The sequence below is a fragment of the Lynx rufus genome, unplaced genomic scaffold (genome assembly GCF_022079265.1).
Source record: "Lynx rufus isolate CCGP_SWC_20201006 ecotype Redwood Valley unplaced genomic scaffold, mLynRuf1.p SCAF_2, whole genome shotgun sequence".
Classification (NCBI taxonomy): domain Eukaryota; kingdom Metazoa; phylum Chordata; class Mammalia; order Carnivora; family Felidae; genus Lynx; species Lynx rufus.
In genome coordinates this window covers 178658399-178680661 of record NW_025814834.1, presented here as the reverse complement: position 1 = coordinate 178680661, position 22263 = coordinate 178658399, and the positions used below count along the sequence as shown (strand labels likewise).

The 22263-nt window shown below is 53.9% G+C and overlaps 1 protein-coding gene across 7 annotated transcripts in view; it reads right to left on the bottom strand.

Moving 5' to 3' along the window:
• The window catches only part of SSBP3 (single stranded DNA binding protein 3), a 164064-nt gene that overhangs the window by 26198 nt on the left and 115603 nt on the right, over nt 1-22263 (bottom strand). For all 7 annotated transcript variants that reach the window (XM_047082951.1, XM_047082953.1, XM_047082952.1 and 4 more), the window contains one exon: nt 21000-21089. In XM_047082951.1, the coding sequence (XP_046938907.1) occupies nt 21000-21089 (90 nt within the window). The remainder of the gene's footprint in view (nt 1-20999; nt 21090-22263) is intronic.

Here is a 22263-nt window from a genome sequence, read left to right as displayed (position 1 = left end):
CCATTGTTTCCTAAATATCTGGAACAGAATAAAATAATAGAAAATATCGAACAACTCTGTGTATACAAAGTCAAGTATTTTTCACGAACTGCTTTTTACATTTATACACACGTGTGTGTATAAACGTCCAATGTATCTCCTCCTGCGGGTCCATCACAAAGCACAAAAAACTCATCTTGGAGGCTCCTTCCTGCCTGCTCAGAACATTCAGAGCTGGACTCTGGTGCTGGTGATGAGAAGCATACCCTACTTGTCTCTTCTCCACCCAATACTCTCGGAATATTTTGAGAAAAATTCAACACCGGCAGGGGGAATGGGGGGGGGGGGTTTACATTAAAGAAGAGAGGGAGAGAGAATCTCTGAGATGCAGGTAGGATTTTCTTCAACAGTCTCTTCCCTGAAAGCCAGGCTGCCCAGCCTCCCACCCGCTCAGGAAACCAGGCTGGGGCTGGGGACGGGTGGAGGGGCTGGTACCAGCCAGCAGGGCCAGGGGACGCAGAGAAGAGGTGTGCAGAAAAAGACTGCAGGAGGCATACAGGAACCCGGGGGCGCCACCGAGGACAGGCCTGGAGTTTCCTGGCCAAGCGAGGGGCTGCTCACTTCCGGAGAGCTCCGCGGAGCAGATGTTCCCCTACCTGCCACGCTACTAATTTCAACAAGTGTGTGTCTTTCTAGCGGCTGCCAGCAACGGCATGGTTTGTTACCATGAGCAATTTTCTTAATTAACAGACATTAATTAGCCATTTAGCAATTTTGCAAGCATTTGTTTAGCGGCTTTCCTAAACATGAATACCACTGTGATAATGGCACTGATTAGAGGGTCCCCTAATTAACAGTACAGGGAAGGAAAATTGAAATCACATAAATTAAAAAGGGAGGGGAAGTTAATGAAGGCGGGACATATTTGCACCTGCAAGTCTTTTGTACCATGAAACTTGGGTGCAATGTAAACAAAATAAGATAATTCAAAGCCAACCCCCCAAAAAAAGAAAAATAAAAAGAACGGAAGAGAAGGGTTCAAGGGTGAGGTCCAGTTGCCAAGAGGGGGCAAAAGGCCTTCTGTCAGTTCCCAGCTCTTGGCAGGAAGGGAGCGCCTCCTCCCTCCAACCCTCATGGCCCTCACGGGTAACATACAGTCCTTCAGAGAGAGCAGTGTGTCTCTGGGCAGGTCCCCCACACCTGTGCCCCCGTTAGCCAGGGGAGGCAAGCAGGCTGACTCGATGACAGGTTGCCGAAAATGTATGCAAAGCACCGAAGAGTGTGTGACACCCACAGGGGGCCTCAATCGATGGCAGTCCTTGCTGAGGGCCAATTCTTGAAACTGGGTCTCGGAGGGCCATTCTAAGCCATCTCTTGGCCATGGATTATGGCTGCTCGGGCCCCCAGAGGTTCACAGGGCAGGCTGGTATGTGTGCTTCACCTCCCTACCTCCCTCAGAAGCTTCTGGATGGACTCTGGTGACTGGTCCCTGAATGAGCAGATGTGGCATAGGTTTGCCTCAAAGCAGGTGCCTCAAGACAAACGGCCAGTGAGTATTAAGAGCCGGGAATGTGGCTGGTCAGTGGGGCCCCAGCAACTTCTCTGGCAAGCGGGGAGAGGCGGGGAGTAGTAGGCTGTTAAGCTAGGGAGGAGCAGCATCTCAGAAGTCTCCCCTGTGACCTGGAGCCAGGCTCTGGAATACTGAGGACAAGAGAACCCTCACCCAGGCCAGCCAGTTACCCAAACAGAAAACCCCACCATGATCTCAAGATGGACACAGATGCTCAGCGTTCACGTCCCCAGGGCACGGAGCTCCCCTCCCACCCCAGGGGGGGTGTTGACCAGGCTCTGCTTGTGTATTTCCCAGCACCGCATGGCCCCCAGCACTACTGGGAGCTCTACGAGCCAGAAAGCTTTTCTTCCATGGAGCCAGAAGTCTACCAATTCCCAGTGGTCCGCTATGTCTACCCAAAGCTCCATCCTCCGTGTCTCTGCTACCTCCACTCGGCGTGCAGCTGTCTGCCACTACATCTGCGTCTGGACTTTGTCCTCAAGACGGCATATAACGGCACAGGGAGGGACCCCGCACACTTGGCACGTTCTTAGGAGCAGAGAACAGGTTCTGCGTTTGAAATGTTTGCTTCTGTTAAGAGGATGACAGACGTGTTCCCATCTCCACAAGGAGGTACGGAATTTGCTGCCTTTTGGTTTAGTGGGCCAATAAAAGGTGTTTCTCTCGCATCCTGCATGCTCAAAAAGAGACTAACAGATAGGTATAGAGAAAATGGACTTTATGGTCTTTTCAACTCATTACTCACTTGGTCAAAAGGCTACAGAGAAGGCAGACCAAAAAAAGGATCTTGATCTTTGTTGACATGTTGGCTTTTCTCTTCCCCAAATTCTGAAAAGATCTGGCAGGCAGGTGGAAAGGATCAAGGTGGGAGGGAGTCCTAACGCTGATAATACTGATGAGTTTTCCCACATAGGACGGCTCCAGGGGCCTTCCTGGAGCTGGTGGGTAGGAGCAGACATCTGAGGTGCACAAAGTACTGGGCTAAACTGGAGTTGGGGGGGGGGTCCCACTGGAAACTTGGCGAGAACCGCACCTGCTGGCAGTCACTTGTTTGTTGGGTGGCCCTGACAGATCAACACTTCTTCCAACGTCCTACATTTACAGGGGAGAAAAGAGAGGTCCAGCACAGACGCAGGACCTGCCCAAGACCACGCTGGTGGCTAAACCACATCTCCTAACCCCAGCCCAGGGCTCTCTTCATGGTGATCATGTTCCTGTCCACTGGAGGTAAACAAACAGGGTTTGAAAGAACCCGGTTCAAATCATGACTCTGCCACTGACTACACTTCCCTCATCGGTGAAATGGGAATAATCGAAGCCACACAAGGCCACGTGGGGGAGCTGGCCTTCACCTGTATTAGCTCAGGTAACCCTGGACCCCTCACAGGAAAGGCCATCAGTGGCTCCACTTACACCTCAAAAGGGTGAAGCCACTTGCAAAGCTGTTCAGCAGTGGAAACAGCAGCAGAGTCTGATTCCAGAGCTCCAGGGGGTCTGAGCTTGCCCACCATCCTAAGGAGCTTGGAAGTGGTGCCTCCGTGTCACACGTGGAGCACAAAGACCAGGGAAGAACAAATCCTCGAGGCTGAAGGATGTGTCGGCGCATGCAGTCACGTTCACCCACACACACATATTCTGGATGCTGACCTCAGGCGTCCGGCCAGCCCCATTTCCTGGGGGTGGGTCACGGAGATGCATCAGACTCATCTGGCCCTAGAGGCTCCCACGCTAGTTGGCAAGAAGTTATGAGGACATAGTGACAAATGGGCTCGAGTGTCAGTTAAAATGCCTTGGGCTCCAAGAGAAGGGGGCAAGTAAACTGAGGCCCAGAGTGGCTGTAGAACGTGGGCCAACAGGCAGCTGGTATGAGAACTGGGACCCCCTGACTGGTCAGAGCTCTTTCCACTGCAGTGCTCTGCCCCTACCATGGGGGGACAGCAAGGAGGCCTGCACCTGGCAGAGACCCCAACTCGGGAAACCCTGCAACTGAATCTGGAAAAAGGAAGCGGCAAACGTACCCACTTCCTGCCTGGGCCTTCATCCTGCCCCAGACCCTATTAAGGGACTTGCCACTGTGTCTCACACGTTCCCGGGATCTCTGACCAGAGATACAGAACTCTTGCACTTCCTTTTCATTCTTCCTGCAATGCCAGCGTTGGGTGGTGGTACGCACAGCAGCCTCTAAGAGCCACTGCGGGGAGGGCGTGGGGAGGCTCTGCCGCAGGTGTGATCAAAGCAAACGCTGGGCCATTTCACTTAAACTCTGGATGCTGCCAGTTCCGTGGAAGAGCCTTTGCCATCACGGACGTCGTGGGGAGCAGAACATTCCCACAGCACAGCCGACCCAAGGTCTCTGCAGAAAGGCATTTCAGAAGCATCAGCAGGAGCCACCTATGCCTCCCGGTCACTTCCGGGTGGAGTCCCTGGACTTCACCTGAAGTCATCCATGAGAGATCGAAGGGCTTGTTGCACGATGGAGGAAAGCTTCAGGTTGCATGGACCTGGCATCTGATCCCAGCCCCCGCAGGGCACGCTGTGAGTCCAGTTTCCTCACAAGGACGACAAGGGGAATTGCAGTGGGGTGGTGCAGCGGACAGCACCAGGCACGCACAAGGTCCTCAGTCTTCTGTGGTCCCGCGCCACATGCTCCGGTGGCCACTCGCTGCCCGTGTCCGGGGAAAGTGCAAGCTAGACCCTCTCTGCCGGGAGCACCCTCCTCAGCCCTGTCAAGGTGCACCCCCGAAACACGGCTCCATCCTCTTCAGACCCTGTCTTTTCTGCAGACGCTGCGTAGGCTGCTCAACCCACCCCACGTGGACATCCTGGGCAAGGCCCAAACGGGGCAGCGAGGCTGGGCCAGCAGGCGGACCCCACAGCCACAGTCAGCCAGCCCCCGGGGGGGGGCGGGGGGTATAACTAACACCTTTGAGTTCAAGGAACCAGGAGGAAAAGTTAGTACCAAGAAGGTGACCAATTTGGCCCTCTGAGCTAAAAACTCTTGCAGGTAAGAGAGGATAGCTCTTTAAAATTAAAAGGCAAATAAGCAAACAAACACTGCACTGATGTCTTTAAAGGAACAGAGTAATAAAAACCATGTGCTAACTTTAATGTTTCCAAAACTCACCGCTCCTTCACCCAGTGCCACCTCACACTCTGCAAAGCTGCCTTTCCCTGTCTAGCAATCATGGACCTGCTGAGAAACAGAGCTGAGACTTAGCCCCAGGCTTTCTGGGTGCAGAGGGGAACCTGGGAGAGAGCACGAATGAAGCCGGGCTGTGGCCAGTGGCCAGAGTGTCGGCCCCCAGAGCCCAGGGCACTCGGGCTAGAGCCGTGCCTCGTATCCCTGAGCCCTGGGCTGCTCATCTGTAAGGGGGAGGGTTTCAGGTGACACGTTCCTCATACCGAAGCCATACAAGTACCCTGCAAGCTGCAGAATAATGCTACGTGGTTACCACTGGCTAAATTTGCTCTGTCTCAACAGAAGGCCTTTGGGGAAGGGGACTTGACGTTTTAGGTGGCTCAGAGACAAAACACTGCACACCTTCCCTGACTCATGGGGCCACTGGCCCCTAGGTTGGCAAGGCTGAGGGGATGGGTTTCATCTACTGGCAGCAGAGACAGACGACCGGCATTACTAGGGGCCTGTGTAATCTGCCTGTTGGGTGTGTCACTTTAATTGAGTGAATATAAAATTACATTAATTATACACATGGTAAAAGGCATGCGGCAGACAATCCAATTTGCTCCTTGGACACAAATGCTGACGGAAAACGCTGTTAGCCCATTCTGGGGAGAGGGCCAAGGTGTGCCCGAGTGCCACTGACACCCGACATCCGTCAACATGGTCTGCCTGGTCCCTAGAGCGCGAAGTTGACCACCTGGCTAGGTGAAGGAGGGAGAGCTTTAACCAACCCCCCCCCCCTTTTAACATGCGCCTCATTGGAGGAAAAGTTATTTCTTTATCTTGACCCATGGGAACAAAGTTGGCAACGGCTCACACAGTGGCTTTCCTATCCTTGCTTCTATCTGTCCTCTCTAGGGCTTCTCTATGTGTGTGTATGTGGGAGGTATAGGCCAGAGTTGGAGCTGAAATTACCAACTCTCCGAGGGCGGAGGAAGCCTGGGCCATCCGTACGCCCACCCAACACGAGCCTGGGACGCAAGCCTGGGACATACACAGCAGGTCCTCCGGGGGCTGAGCTGGGCCATACCCAATGGCATGACCCCAGGAGAGCTCCAAGTCAGGGGCTGCTGGCCACGGCCACCTAGGAGATGAGCCTGCAACAGTCGTGACTCTCCATGGGCACCTGACAAGGAGAATGGGTTTTGCCAGAGAGGTCGAGTGACAACAGCCCATCTTCCCAGGATGGTGGGGAAGTTACCAGTCAGAAGGAGCAAGACAGTACACAGCATTTCCCCCTTGGGGTCACCTCTGCATACCATCAGCAATCTACATGGCCACCGAGGTCCATTCTGTGCAGAGATCAGCGGAAGACTCATTGATTTCTGTCTGAGCAAAGGCCCCAGCTGACCTCCCCTTCTCCCCCCTCTTAACGAGGAACCGAGACAGTGCCGGGCAGACAGCAAGGGCGAGAGGTCCGCACACTTGTGAATCTGGTGCCAAGACGCTCACAGGAGGTGCTCAGCATATGTTCTTCTCAAGAGGCATGAGGCACACACGCTTGCCTCACAGAGACAGAGACGCAGAATCAGCAGGCGACGGTTTTCAAAACAAAAGGAGGAAACGTGGCAAATGAAAGTAGAGGCGGGTCCACGACCTAACGCAGAGTTCCGGCACATACTGCCCCCCACCAGGCTCTTCCCCCAGCTCTATGCATAGACAGGGAGACTGAGCCCCATCTCACTGGTCCCAGGTCCAGGCTGGGTGCCCTGCACCACGCTGCATGCCCAAAGCGGAGGCTGGAGTGCCAGGACCCCAAGAGCACGGCCACCATGTTCAGCTAGAGTAGGCGCTGGCAAACTATGGCTCGGGGCCAAATAGGGCCTGCTGCCTGTTTGTGTAAATAAAGTTTTATCGGAACACAGCCATGCCCACTTGTCTACTGTCCAGAGCTGCTGTCATGCTTTGATGGCAGAGTTGTGACAGAGACCAGATGGCCCACAGAGCCTAAAAGATGTACTGTCTGGTCCTTCAGAGAAAAGGCTTGCTGACCCCTGCGATAGGTAATGGTTTTCAAGGCTGTAGAGGGAAAAAACTGGGGTCTTTTTGAAATTCTCAAGGTGAAATAAAATAGTACTGTATCTACTTTCTAATTTTTTAACCTTATATTTCTCTAATAAAATAAGTGAAGCAAAAATCAACCCCATTTACAGTAAGGAAAGTGAAGTCCAATGACATTACAGTATTATTTATCACAGCCACAGTTTTTCCCACTGAGGATGAACAGAATGAGCACTAGACCACGGGTCAGTGAACCCGAGTTCTAGTTCTCCCATCAAAATGCCACGTGGCCAATCTCTGAGCCCTGGTTTTCTTGATCTTTCATCATTATAACACAATTAACCAGCATTCACATCCAGCTGGCTGGTCCTAGAGTACCTCCTTGCTGATCATCTCCCCAGTTTCCTTCTTGCCACAATGCTGGGGAACAAATTCATCCCTCGAATGCCAGCACAGACCATCCTGGGGGCTCCATTCCAGCCCTGACTTCTTTCAGCAGGCCCACACTGTTTGACTCTCTCCTGGGCCGTGAAGTTCTCTAGGGTCATCTCGAGGAAGGGCTCTACTTTGAATGGCTGTGGTTGGGATGGGGTAGGTTTAAGAGAGGTGACTTTGCCTCCGGCTGCTAAACGTTTGCGGTCTCCCTGCTAGAGATTCTTTGTACGTGCCTGTGTCCATATAACCAGGCACCCTTTATAGGGACACAGGGAAAAGCAATGATACCCAGAACATATGTGCAAAACCCAGTCCACCTTGGCAATGATCCAGCCACTGGGTTCCAGAACCCTGGGCCAAGGAGGCACTAAGCACCAGAGACGCTTGAATAGTACTTCAGGCCTCCCCAAAAGAGTCCCAGGCTGTTGGAGAGACCAGAGTTTAACTATTACCACAGCAGCACCCCAACAGAGACAAGGTACCAGGCATGCTAGAGAGCAAGAGGGCAGCAATTACAGAATAATCACATTTAGGCAAGACCTGGAAAGATGATCAGGTGTCCTCTGGCAGAAAAGGCACAGAGGGGCTTCTGGGCTGAGAGACTGGCACCTGTGCTCTACAGGTTGTGTGGGCACGGTGCTAGAGGGCCTTATGCACAAGATGGGGAGACCTGGGGCTGGGCGCTCCAGGCTGAGAAGTGGGGTCATTAACCTTTAGCAGCTCGTGCCTAAGTGTTGGAAATTATACACCCTTCCCTTTCCCCTTTCCTTTCCCCTTTCCCCTTTCCCCTTTCCTTTCCTTTCCTTTCCTTTCCTTTCCTTTCCTTTCCTTTCCAGAGATGTTTCTATGGTGTCTCTCAACTTAGAAATTAAGACTTCTCGGGACACCAAGTCCATAGCTGTCTGGGGTGCTGATTCCCATCTCTCTCTGACCACACATGGAGTATGCACCTGCTCTCCCACTAAGCCATACTCCAGTCCTGAACAGCTAGCCCTCTTTAGTGCTGGCAAAGGAGCTGGGGCCCGGGGGAAGGCTTCCAATACCCAGTCCCAGCCATGTGGGTTTCTGGTCAGGATCCAGACAGCAAACCTCTCCCTCCCTGACATATACTCACTGCCGTAGAGACCGACTCTCTGCGTCAATGGGTAAGAGACTGACTCAGGATCCAGAACCACACCAATCCCTAGGAACACCTACCTTGCCAAGAGAACAAAATCCCCCCCCCACCCCATCAAAAGATTGCCTTTTGCTCTGAGAATGGATAGTGCTGCAGAGACACATCCTACTCCTGCCCGCCAGCCTCCACACCGCCTCTCACCAGCGCTCAGGCTCTGCTGTTAATCACAACGGCACACTGAAGGCGAGGTGCATATTAAAAAGGCACTGCCTCATCCACCCGGAGAATTCCTGCTCTACTTTAAGCTCTCCAGACACATGCATGGATACAGCCTTCCTCTCCTACCCCTTCACGCCCTGACAGACAATCCAAAAAGTAAAGATTTCATCATATCCAACTAGGAAGAGGAGACACAGGGCTCTGGAAGGCACAAATCCAGAATGCCAGAATTCAACCCCTATTGTCCACTGACCACAAGAGGAAAAAGAAGTTGGCCAAGGTTCTCCCTTTGGTTTGCAGCTCCCTGGATGACTGGGAGGGAAGGGAACAGCTTGGGGAATGGCCCAAGATTTCATCTTCCTTCCTCAGCCAAGGAGAAGCAACAGATGGGGCAGGGGAAGAACCAGGACTCTGGGGAGAAATGGGTTTAGGAAGCCTGCCCGCGGTCACCCGGGCAGTGGGTTATGCAACTGGCTCACCTCAGCAAAAGCACAGGGACAGCTGGGGACGGAGGGGGCTAAGCGCTGTTGGAAGAACCCCAGATTCATGGGCCAGGAGCATCGTCTGCAGTCTCCCCCACCCCACTACTTGCTTAACCTTACCTGTAAAATGGGACCCCCACCTCCTCCCAGAGAGCTGCAGGACTGAGATACTGAGAGTCAAGTACTTAGTCTGGTGCCAGGAACTGGCCCTCACCAAAGGGAGGCTGCTGGTAACAAAAAGCTGTCAGGATCTTCCCCACCTCCAGGAATACTTCAGGAGCTCCCCTCTTTCTTTGACTAAGCTTTCGTATTACCCCAAACCCAGGGAGCGGCCTCCTTGTGTTCTAACAGTTTCAGGCTAGAGGCATGACCCTCACGCACTCTGCCTGATGTTGAGAGCTCTTCAGCATACTCTGCAGAAGTCGTGTGGCCCTTGAAGTGGTCCCTTATTTCTTCTGCTTTCCACCACACCTCCCACGTCCGCCCCTTCTAACACTGGTGCGTATCACAGATGGGCAGATGGAGACCGAGAAAGGTAAAGCCACTGCCCCAGAACAAACTGCAAGTCTCCAAACACTTAGCGCCTTTTCCACAACTTCAGAGTAAGTTTCCTGGGACCAGATGCTATAATTATTCTGAGGAAGAGGCACTTAATCAGATCCACATTTTGGGCATATCTTTTTTGACCTTGGGACAAGGACAGGGCAAGACTCTGTCAAAGTCTTCTTGAATGAAATGACCCAAAATTGAAGAGCCTTCATGCAACAAGGGGAGGGGAGGATTCTGCAGTCTGTAGAAGAGGCCACAGAGACATGCTGGAGGGACAAAGTCGTGTGTGAGAGCAATAGCTCTGGCCCTTGCCCTGGGGATCAACAGCTGGTCTAATAATGGTGTGAAGGTAGCAGGGGTCAGATCACAAAGACCTGTGAATGGCATACCCAGAACCTGGACTTGATTTCCTCAATGCAAGGACACCATAGACAGGAAGTGCACTTGCTGAAGGAGAGCCGCCCACTGGCCTGCAGTTAGCCCAGGCTGGGGTCGGCCCCATACTATGAACATCTGCAGTCAGGTTCTGCAGGGCCAGGCAGAAACCTGTCACTCAATGTGTACTGAAGGAACAGATGATTGAATGCCAGCCCCTAGGAAGGAGGCCTTGTGCAGATTTCTGATCTGCCTTTCATTCCAGCCACATTTCCAAACGCACAGCTGGTAAAGCGGGTGGAAGCTGTTCCTGTTTTATCGGCGGGGAGCTGAAACTCAAAATTTACCCAGGTGAGGTCCACTAGTAACAGAACTCAGGATAACCGGCAAAGACCCAGCCTCCCGGGCGGGAGAGCTGACATTAACTCACAGTAAAAGGAGTTCATATTGCTGAGCCTGGCAGGAACAGAATCAGAAGCTCCTGAACATACAACCTGCTTCCTTGCCTCTACCTCCCCTGTAAACTCCCAGCGGGTAGACCAGGGAACAAGGAGTTAGGCCAGGTGGGCAGAACTAAGTAAGGTAGCACATTAAAGGGCCAAGCAGGGCCTGGTGCTTAGTAGGTAACAGGTACGTCAGTCTAACTGAAGGGTTAAGTACTAAAAAGCCAATCAATCTCGAAAACACCCAGAGCCTCTCCCACACATCATTGCCCCCAAGGCTGTGCTGAGCCCCTAACACTCCCTTCTTGGAAGAACACTCACGGTGGCCCTAGCCCTACCCTGACCCTTACCTCTGAGAAAAGAACAGCCCCAGGACAGACCTACACATATCCACAAGGAAGATTCCTGAGTATTTACCCACACCAGGCACCAGGCAGGGCTCCACAGGTTCATTTCACGCCATCCTCACAAGTGCCCAAGAGTCTGGGGCTATCTTCACCCCCAACTGGCAGACGAAGCAATGAGGTTCAGACAGGTTAGCGGACTTTCTCAAGACAACCCAGGCTGCGTGACCTCAGGGCCTCCAGGAAGGATGGAACACCTTCAGAGAGGGTGAGGGAGGGATGACAGATGAGCTTCCAGGGGCCCAGGTGCTAGGCTTCTGACTACTGGTCAAGCCAGATCCTAAAGCCAATGGGTAATGTTTCAATGGCAGTGAGAAACCATTGAACATCACTGAACACGGACACATTTCTCCGTATAGCCAATCCTTACCAGAGCTCCAAAGAGGCCTTGTGATTTGCTGAATGACTGCTCCTCAGCACAGCTGAGGACACCAGTGCCCGGAGAGGTCAGGTAAGCTCCCCAGAAGACGTGGTCAGGAAGTGACAGCGGGCTGTCTTGTTCCAAAGCCCCTGGTCACAGCCACTGCACACTGTGATGTTGACACTTCATGGAAAAGCTGCGGCTTCCTAACCATACTCTTACCAAGTGTGACGCCACCATTTTGGTATTAGCAAGAGATAGGGGGCTTGCTGAATGACAGGTGGGCCTGGCCCAGGGGTTTTGTTTATCCCAAGGCCTTCATCTGGGGGAGGGCACTTGTCTGCGAGAGGTCGGCTGCGGAGTTCATTTACGCAGAAAACAGGACATGAACACAAAACCCACACTGTGGATCTCCTGCCATATCCCAGCTCTTGGAACACTCAGGGAGATTCGAGAAAGTCCTCAGACTCCAGTCCAGCCCGCTGGCCCAGCCCAGACTCCCCATTGGGCAGTTTCCTTTCAGAGTGGTATGATCTCATTCAGGGGGGGTCTATCCTGAGCCACATAATGCCAAGGCGTGTTATTATAGGATTCCACTGGAATTCTCTTCCTCCAACCTTTTCTGCTACAAGGGCTGAGGAATTTGACCTTTTTTTTTTTTTTAAGGGAAAAAACCTCAGCACGATTTGCACAGGAGGAAGGTGGAAGCAGAAACACGGGAGGGTCTACCCCCTCAGCCAACTATGAAGAAACAAAACAGAAACACAGGGGGCTCCTCCACCCCCATGACAGGCAGGAGGATCTTGGCAGGGGTGACAGGGGGAGGGAGGGAACAGACGCGACCCTGGTGCTGGGACAGGGGACAACATGGCACGGCAGCTCTCAAACCCAGGAGGGAGAAATCCAGTTCTAAAAGAAACCCAAAGTAAAAACCCAGGCAGAGAGGCGAAAAAGGATAAACCAGCCCAAGCTTTTTAATACACGAGAGGTGAAGGAGGCTACTGGAACACCAATCCTTGAGGATGGGATCCACAAAAGTCAGAGATGCGAGTAGGCTTACAACTCAGGAGAGGCCAGAGGGAGGGGACATGCTGGGGTCTCCTGGGGGGAGCGTAAGGAGCAGCAGCAAGAACTAGCCCGGGTCTCCTAGGTCCAAGGGTCCTTCCGGAAGACGTTCCCCCTCCTCTCCCCAGAAAGGGAGCAGAGACCTGGGGCTGGGGGCGGTCCCTGGTGGGGAGGCAGAGGCGGCCAGCAGCTGAGCTCCCCAGCGGCGTGGGGCCGGCTCCGCGTTAGGGGGCGGTCGAGGCCTGCGGAGCGGCTGGGTGCTTTGTTACTGAGCAAATCTCCCAGGCACTGACTGCTGATGCATAGCTAACAGGGCGGCAGACATTGATTTATGTTCAACTTTCCATTTCATCAGCGAGAGTTACGGCGCGACATGCGGAGTTCACGTTTTTCGGAGGGGCGGAGAGGCGGCTCGAGTGTGCAGACACAAACATGCCCGCCCGCGTGCACAGAGGCACACGCGCCAGTCAAGGCCGCAACTTTGTTTTCCCTTTCCGAAGGGAGGGCGAGGGGGCCGGCAGCCTGGCACGTCAGGAGTAACCTTTTGTCCGCGGTTGCTAGGAGCCCCGGCGCGGTCATCTGCCGCCGGGCAGACGTTAGGCACCAAGCTGGCTGCCGGGCGGGGCGGGAGCACAGCCTGACCTTTGTGGAGGTGGTGTTGGCAAGAAAAGGTTTTTTTCCTCCTCTCCTGCCCTGGCCTTTCCACCCAGGCCAGGCAATTATGCAGGGAGGCCTGTGTGTGGGTCCACGGTGGGGAGAAGGGGACAGCCCAGGTGACAGAGTTTCTGAGCGGCCAGGGGTTTATGAAGTCCTCTAAAGCACGTATGGCCCAGAGAGGGGAGGATGGTTCCCCAAGGACACACAGCCGTTTGGCAACACGGTCGGACTCAAATCAGGGCGTCCAACAGCCAGGGCAGGGGTCTTCAGGCTTAAAGCTAGCTTCTAGATTCTTCACAGGAATCAGAGGAGTGGTGCTCTTGCTGCAGAGCGCACCAAGTTGGCTTGGAACAGGTGGGGCTGGGGTGGGAGCAGCTCAGGGCCCAGCAGTTGGGGTGCCCCGCCTCCTCTCTAATCCTTCTCAGCGGGAGTGACCCTGCCTTCTGTCAGTCTGGAGGCAGACAACAGGGTGAGGGGCGGGGCGGAGGGGGTGCTTCTGTCCCCGGCAGGAACTGGTGCACTCACCCCTGACACAGCATCTCTGTCCTCCTCTCCCACAGACCAGCGCATCTATCAGACCCCCTCTGGCCCACAGCAATGCAGACGTGGCAAGGGCCGAGGCCAGAGAATGGGGTCCAGAAAGGGAGGGGATTTGCTCCCCAGTGGACTGAGTGCTCATTCAAAACTCTATAGAGACTACCACCTGGTCCAGGCCTGTCTTCCCTGAGCAACTCTGGCCAACGTGAGCCTTGGTTTCTTCATCCAGAGTGGGAATGCTGTTAGCTGTCAGGCCTACCTCAAAGGGTCAAATGGAATCACATAAGGGGACCACTTTTCTCATCTAGAGAGCCTTCTACCGACAACTACAAGAGGGGGTCAAGATAGTTCCATTTTAGGACCTGAAAACACTGGCTGGGAGCCTCAAGGGGCAAAGGGGCAGCCACAGGACCATGTGTGGGGCCCCTGCCTTCTAAAGTGAAGGGTCTGATAGGAGGCGGCTGGCTGACAGCCTCTCGCTACCTCAGGCCAAGGTAGGCCAGGACCCGTGGCATCCTCCCAGCTCTGCTTCCTCCCCACGCCCATATCCAAGGGGCTGTTGGTTCAGGCCAGGGAGGTGCTCAGCACTGCACTCAGTCACCACTCCAGCCCAGGCCCTGGCCAACCCCCAGGGGACCACTGCCTGGACTCCACACTTCCACAATGGCCAGCTTGCCACAAGCACAGCCCCTCCAGGCCACTGAGGGGTCTTCCTGGAACCGGGCCACTCCCCTTCTTAGGAATCTTCCATGGCTCCTCTGTCTTTAAGTTACAGTCCTTTGAGCGTCTATCCAGGTCTCCTGCCTTTCCAAACTTGCCCTTTCATACTCATGTCCTGGCACACTGCCCCACCCCCTTACTGGCAACTGCCTCCTGCTCAGGCCTCCTATGTCAGCCCCTCAGGGGAAATTTCCCAGATGGACCCCAGGCTAGGCCAGCTGCTCCTTCACCTGCCCTCGTGGCACTGAAGCCTCAGTGTAATCACTCCCTGCCTCCACCAGACTGCGAGCCCCTTGAGGGCAGGTCCACGGCTGCCTCCTTCGTCCGCAATGCTCACCAAGGGTGGGTGACCGCGAGGTCACTGTGCCCTTAGAGACCACGTCTGGCCAATGGGCTAAAGGATGATCAGCAAGTCTGCCAAGATTTTTTTTTTTTTAATTTTTTTTTTTCAACATTTATTTATTTTTGGGACAGAGAGAGACAGAGCATGAACGGGGGAGGGGCAGAGAGAGAGGGAGACACAGAATCAGAAACAGGCTCTGAGCCATCAGCCCAGAGCCTGACGCGGGGCTCGAACTCACGGAGTGCGAGATCGTGACCTGGCTGAAGTCGGACGCTTAACCGACTGCGCCACCCAGGCGCCCCAAGTCTGCCAAGATTTACATGGTTTAGGTCCCGGCCTCAGATTCACCATCCATCGAATGGCGATCTAAACCCCCACCCATCGAGCCCTCCTGTGCAGCAAGCTTTGAAAACCACACAAACAGGGTGGTTTCTTTCTTTCCAAGCCTCCCCTAGTCCCGCCCTGGCCCTAGTCAGCAGAGAGGTCTTTCCTGCTGCTGCAGCTTTCTGGCAAGGAATGTCAGCTCACAGTGCTGCTGCCTGCTTCCCGCCGGAGAGGAAGGCAGGAAATGGACAGCACTCGGCCCAGCTCTTGGGAACTGCCTGAGCTCCTGCTGCCAGCCTGCTCTCATTTACTGGGCTTTGATCCTCCCTGGAAACACACCAGCCCAGCCCAAGGCGTTCAGTCCCCAGGGCTCTCTACTGAGCACTGAGTCTCTACTTGGTTACCACCAGTGCCAAGGAGCTCACTACTTTGTTAAATTGGCAGGTGGTAGAACGATCTTCCACACAAAGATTCAAATTGGCCTCCCTCTTCTTTCCTCTGAAGGACCTGAGATCTAAGGGCTGAAGCGTTGCAGAGGCAGATCTGAGCATCTTCTTCTTGTTCTAAGATTTATTCATTTAAGTAATCTCTACATCCAATGTGGGACTCGAACTCACAACCTCGAGATCAAGAGTTGCATGCTCTTCCAACTGAGCCAGCCAGGTGCCCCAGGTCTGAGAATCTTCTATATGGCTAAACTTCAGATACTTGGAGTCACTTGTCAGAGCCCTCCTGAGGCTGCTTCTCTCCCAGAGAAACCCCAGCTACTTCTGCAGGAAATGAGGAGAGAAGCGCTCCTATAGTCTCAACAAGAAAGGTCCAAGGTCACGTGTATCTGGTTTCTTCCTCTTATTTTTGGATCATTTCTTTGGCTTCTGAGCTATACACATGATATGCTCCTTCTCCTCCCCTACCCCCACCCACAACTGATGGGGAGGGTTCTCTGGAGGTAGACCTCAGAGGTGAGTGGACTCAGCTGGCAGGAATTAAGAACTCCTTAGAATGGGGGGGGGGGGGACACATGTCAACCCCTACTGTGCCCCCACTACAATGGAAAGTATCTGGGGATGCTCAGAACAGAACAGGCTGTGCTTCGGGCAAAGGGAACTGGCTCCCCCAGGACTGTCTTGTCCAGAGAAGGCTCGGTCTTTAGCCCTTTGACCTCTGTTGGGTCTCTGCAATACCAGTCTCCATCATTAATGTGGTCAGCCCCCAAGTTCCTGCCCCTACAGAGCTGACAGAGCAGTACAGAGTTAACTGTTCTAGAACACAGACCTGGCCAAGGTATTATCCAGACCAGGGTGCTCCAGTGGCTCCCACTACCCCCAGATGGAGCCCACAGTCCCTAAAAAGGTCCATCAAACACTGCCAGAAAACTCTCCAGTCCCCCTCTCCTAGTGAGCACCTACCTATCATCCACCTCACTCTACACACCGTCCCAGACCGTACTGCCTCCAGGAAGCTCTTGAGCAGGCTGGTCTCTCCATTTCTTGCTATAGGGCATGGGTTTACCTGTCAGTCTCTCTGGTAGGTTGGGTGCTTCTGGGGGCAGACTATGACTGGTCAGTTCTGGCCTAGAGTCCAGCCCCCTGCCCTCAGAGGTGGCTGACCACTATCGCTAACCACAGTCCCGCCTGCCTCTGAGCCTCCATCCTGTATCTATGAAGTGAAGCCTGGACTAGATCACGGATGGCAAACACACGGGTCATGTACTACCACTTACATCCCCATGTTCATGGCAGACATTGCCAGTCGGTATCTGCTGAGCCTGGACGTGGCTTCTGCATCATTCCCAGCACCGTGTTCTAGCAAGACACCACTAACCAGTCAGAGCTGCTGTCTGAATAGAAACATTGCCTGCTTTTGAGACAAGATGGCTAGAGTTTCTCTTTCTCCCTCCATCATTTCCCTCCTTTTCCTTGGTCTCTATTGTCTCTTCTTCCTGTAGGCAATCAGACATGTATCTGACTGCCGTGGAAGAACACCAGGATCTGGAAGCAGCAAGCCCAGGTTTAGACCCTGATTGTAGCCCACAGCTGAGAACTCTGGGGAAGTCATTCACCTTTCCGAGTCTCACTTTCCCAATTAGCCCTGCCCCCTCTGCAGAAAGGCTACGATCAAAATGAAAGTAAGCTGGATGTCTAAAAACACTACATAACTGAAAACAATCACTGGAATTTAAAACAAAACAAGAACAAAAACAGCCTGTACTCAATGCTCCCGTCTTCATGACCCCTGCCCTCCTGCAACTACTCCCCAGCTCTGGACCTAGAAATCCTCATTGGACGGTACCTCCCTTAGAACCACCTGAGGGCCAAGGAGCTGGGGGCCCACCCAGACCAGCAGGCCTGGCCAAACCAAGCCGAGTCTGCCAGATGTGAAGACCAACTGACTTAAGCTGCATGGAAAAAAAAAAAAAAAAAATGCCACTGCTTGATTATGTAAAATCCATCTGGATCCAAAGCAGAAAATCCAAGTTGGAAAGGCCCTCAGAGACCATCTGGTCCACCCAGCTTCATCTACTAGTGAGGAAACTGGGGCCCAGAGACGGGGAGCACCTCGCCCAATGTCACTCAGCAAGTATGTGGACAAGTGGGGGACCAGAACAGGTGTCCTGAGACAACGGTCCTTTGTATCCTTCCCCACTGCAGAATACCACCTCTGGACACTCCAAGCCTGGTCAGAATGAGGATCTAGACCTTTAGGGCTGGCTGGGCTCCACTGCTGGTAACATGAGCAACAGAAATAAACTCAGTTCAAACATCTCCCGGGTTCCTAGCACATGCCAGACACTCGCGATACCAAGATCAAGGCCGTCTTTTTACAAGGAAAGCACAGAACCAGAACACCCTTGGTAAGTTCTTCCATAACCCGAAGAAAACCAAAACAGTCCCCAATACTGTGAGGTATGGTCAGGTTGGGTCCCAGACCACCTCTCTGCCAGCCCTGAACTTGCTACTAATAGACATCTCATGCCACAGGACCAGCGCACCGTCCACCTGAGAAACCTCAACACCAAATAAGAAAAAGCAAACAGATGGAACCTAGTATGTGGATGGCCAAGCCTTCTGACCCCTGGAGTAGCCTTGCAGCTTGGCAACCTAAGAAAGCCCCCCTGTGTTCGGAGGGGCTGGGACAGGGGTGGACAGCTGCTCCCTCCCACCTACCCGGAGGCCCCACGGGCTTCTATATTTAGCACCAACTAGGGGCAGAGTCCTGATCTGAAAACTGGGCTGGCCACCTTGGGACAGGATCTGGTCAAAGCCGGATCAGCCAGCCCAGGCTGGCTCCTTGGGACAAAGCCCCCCTGCATCAGAGCTGCCTGCCCAGACCGTGGGCAAAGCAGGGGAAGAAGTGCAAATTGTTGGCAGCAGATAAAACCCGATACCATCTCGATTTCCCTTCTAATATCAGAGTGGCTGCCTGCAAGATGAGCAAGGGGCAGGGCCGGCAATCAATAGCTAATATTCGCATTGCGTCCTGGCCTACTCCGGAAATGGGCAGTCACCACCGCCTTCCAGAGAGATACCCTTTCCCCTCAGCAGTGACCTAGCGTGAGTACTTCAGCATCACAACCAGGAAGTGCCCATCTGCTTCATCTTCCTCTGCCCGATTAAACATGATGCCCTCACCTGAGGGCGGGGAGAACAAAGCCAGCCAGAGCCACCCCAGAAGCAGACAGTCCGGGGCACACAGGTCCCTGCTCAATGCTGTCCCCCCACCCGCCTCAGCCCCTGCCGACTCATCCTGATTAGGGATCAGAAAAGACCTCCGGTCGAGAGGATCCAAAAGCGACCTCTGTTTGATGGTGCCTGGAAGTGGCCAAATAAGGACAGGAATCAGTCTGGACTTTCTGACCACACACCCCTGAACGTCACAGGGGAGGGCCCAAGAAGTATGTCTGGAATTAGGCTTTAACCATGGACAATTATACCAAAGCAGGAAGTTAAGAGCTGCCCACATATCAGGCAAACTTTGCCTTGCCCCAGACTCAGGCCAAAATAGAAGCCAATGGCCTATTTAAAAAATACAGCTGGCTATTGTCCACTTCTTCCCACCACAGTGGCCTGCACTGAGCACTCAGATGCCAGCAGGCAGCCTCAACAGGCATGCACACAGGTGGAGCCTGGCGCCTGGGGCTCCGTCCACCAGACAGGAAAGTCACAAGTGCACTGTATCAAGGGTATCATGTGGGAGGATGTGTAAGCCTGGGAAAAGAGGTCCCCAAGCAGAACAGAACACCTGTAAGAAAGATCTCCAACTAGGAAGAGAACATCTGCCTGCAGTGACCAGGAAGAGGACTGTCCCTTGGCATGGATGACTGTAGTCCCTTGGGTTTCCCCTCTGGAGAAAGGGCAGCAGCCCACCTGGCTTCTTTCTTTCTTGGGTCCACAGGTTTCTAAGCATTTGAATGTCTCATTCCAAAGTCTGGCCCCTCTTCCTGATGCCTTACCCCCAGCCAAGCCCCAGGTGATGCCTGGTCTGGGCTAACCTGGAGTCTGCACACCCATTTCTGAGGCTGTACCCATTTCCACCCCAGGGCAAGGCTCCAGTTTGGGCAACATGCTAGGAATGTATATAGATGCATGTGTGACCATCCAAAGCCCTCAACCGCCATCCCTACATCCCTCACACCTCCCTCACCGCCATCTTGGTGGACAACCCACTCTTGCCGTTTTATGGGCAACACCCAAATTTCGCTGATTCCTGTCCTGGCTGGTGAGCAGTACGTCCAAACCCTTCTCTCCCGGGGGTCAAGAGCAACCGAAATGTGAAATCTTACAAAGCAGAAGTGGTTTGTCCAGGTCGTCTCCCACCCAGGGAGAAAGTCCCCTTAACATCTCTAAGAGGGGTTTGTCCCCCCTTTTGCTCAGATGCCTTCAGAGCAGGAGGCTCCACTTGCAGCAGCCTGCGTCTCATCGCTAGATGCACAAGGTGTGAGATTCTGGCTTACACCAAGCAAAAGTCTCCTTGGACTTTGCCTCAGGGCTCCCAGCTTTGAATTCTTGGGCTTCACGGAGAGATCTCGGCCTTCTTTTCTATATGACAGCTCCTTCCATATTCTTCTCTGAAAGCGCTAGCCTTTCAAAGGGGTGGGGGACAAAGGCAGATTCTCAAATCCAGCCACAGACAGGTTTCAAAGAATGAAATGTTCCACTCAAGAGCTTCATCAAAGGGGCGCCTGGGTGGCTCAGTCGGTTAAGCGTCCGACGCTTGGTTTTAGCTCTCAGGTCATGATCTCACGGTTGGTGGCTTCGAGCCCAGCACTGGGGTCTGCGCTGGCAGTGCGACGCCTGCTTGGGATTCTCTCTCTCCTTCTCTCTCTGCCCCTCCCCCATTTGCTCTCTCTCAAAATAAATAAATGAACAAACAAAAAAAGAGCTTAAAGCAGTTCCTTCCAGCCCTGCACGCCAGTACCTCTCCGAAACAGCATTCCCCGGCCTCAGCCTGGTTAAAATGGGATGAGTCTCCCCACCAACCCCCCACTTCCTAGAGGCCTGCAGAGATAGAAGGAGGAGGAGGCAGAGAGGGGACAGCAGCCACACCCAGCCCCAACAGAAGATGGAGCCCCCAGAGGCCCACAAGGTGTATTCTGGGGAAGGCCTGGCTTTCACTCCATGTGGGACCTGCCCCTGCCTCTGGCGGGCGGAGTGCGGGCCCAGATGCTCGTGGGATGCCGCCTGTGATCGCACTCGGAAAAAATCAAGTGGTTAACCAGAGGGAAAGGATTCCGAGACCTGCCAGGATGGTGGGTTTTTTGTTTTTTTTTAGATTACGCCTAAGGTTTGTAGTTTGGACAGGCAAAGTAAACAATGACAATGACAGCAGCAACAAAACAGAAACAAAGAACAGTTTACTTGTTTTTTTTTTTTTAAAAAAAAAAAGGCTTTTGTTATAAAAGACAGCTCTCTGAGGACTTGGAAGGGGGGGGCCCACCCCCGCCTCCCCGACCAGGGGCGGGCTGTGTCGTGACTGCGAAGCCGGTGTGAAGAAAACAAGCTGGAGCAGAAGTGACACAGCGCGTGCAGAGGGGGTCGGCTCTTCATCTCTTTTCTCCCCTCCTCAGGGTTTGCAGGGGGTGGAGAAAGGGATGGGAAGGGTTTGAACCAGCACACAGCAACTGTATTTAGACCATGGCAAACTGAGCTACTACTTACTTCTCTCTCCCTCCCTCCCGCCCGGGGCCTGGCCAGGAGTGGAAGGAGCACAGGGCCGAGGGGGCCCAGCACGTACCTGAAAGAAACCTGGCGGGATGGGGCCTCCCGGCATCCCGTCGTTGGGGGGAATGTTGCCAAGCACGGGGCTCGGGGCGGCTGCTGCGCTCTGCGGAGACAAGGAGGTGGAGAGTTAGGAGGCTGTACCCACCGCAAGAGACCTGGAGCTCTGAGCCTTGTCCCACCGGGTTCTCCCGGTCTGCCCACGTCCTCCACAGACCCTCCTCAAAGACCACCTTCCCAGGCACGTCTTACTGGGCAAGTGACGAACTCTCCGAGCCTCTGTTTCCTCATCTCTAAAATGGGAGAACAAGGTCTCCCGCTTCGCGCACGCACTGCAGAACAGAACAGTAGTGGGTGGCCAACATACAGCAGCCGTTGTGAATGGAGGGGTGCCCTGCCTCACCCACTCGGCGGCTTTATGAAGCTCCCACAGGGCGGCTGAGGTGCTTTACAAATGTTTGTGCCCTCTCCAAGAGGCTGCATGCTGTACAGAGTAGACCAATAAAGACCCACAACTTAACGCATAAACACAAATCCCTGCTGGGAAATGTCCCTCGAAAGGTCGAAGGAGGGCAGGGGTGTTTTGGGCCTGGTCAGGGTCCTGGGTGCCACCGGAGAGGAGGTGGGTCCGCCCAATGCAGGGACTGGAGGCACTTTTCTTCTTAAATGCTGCTATTCGGGCATTTACCTGGTACATCTGCCTCAACAAACGCCTCCTGGGGGTGAACAGACGTCGTTCTCCCCAGCCTGGCCTCCTTCCAGACAATGTGTGTCCCACCTGCCACGTGGTCAGCATGTCTGAGCCTGGGCCCGCACGCGCCCAGGGCAAGTCACGGGCCTAGCACCCCACCTGGGCTGGTGCCCTGCATACTCCCCCACCGGCCCCCGCCCTGACCGACTCTAAACCTCCCAGGCACTTCCCCCCACCCCCGCAGGATGCCCACCTCCTACCTCAGTGTTGCCACACCCCACCCTCCCCGCCCGGGACTGAGAATTCGAGACTGAATCACTGACTGTCTCCCAGAGGTCTGACTGGTTCTCTGGGACAAGAGTGAGCCCCTGGGGTCAGGAAACGGACCACCTCTTTCTCTCCTACAAATGCAGAATTCACTTCTTGCCTTTCCTCAGCCAGGAAACAGGAACCAGAGCACCTAACTTCCAAGGATGGTAGAAGGAAATGAGGTAATGTACGAATCCCATGAACACGCTACATGGCAGCAAGATGAACAGACACCCCTGAGAACATGTGGGTCAGAGCGCTGTTACCTCTACAAGCAACG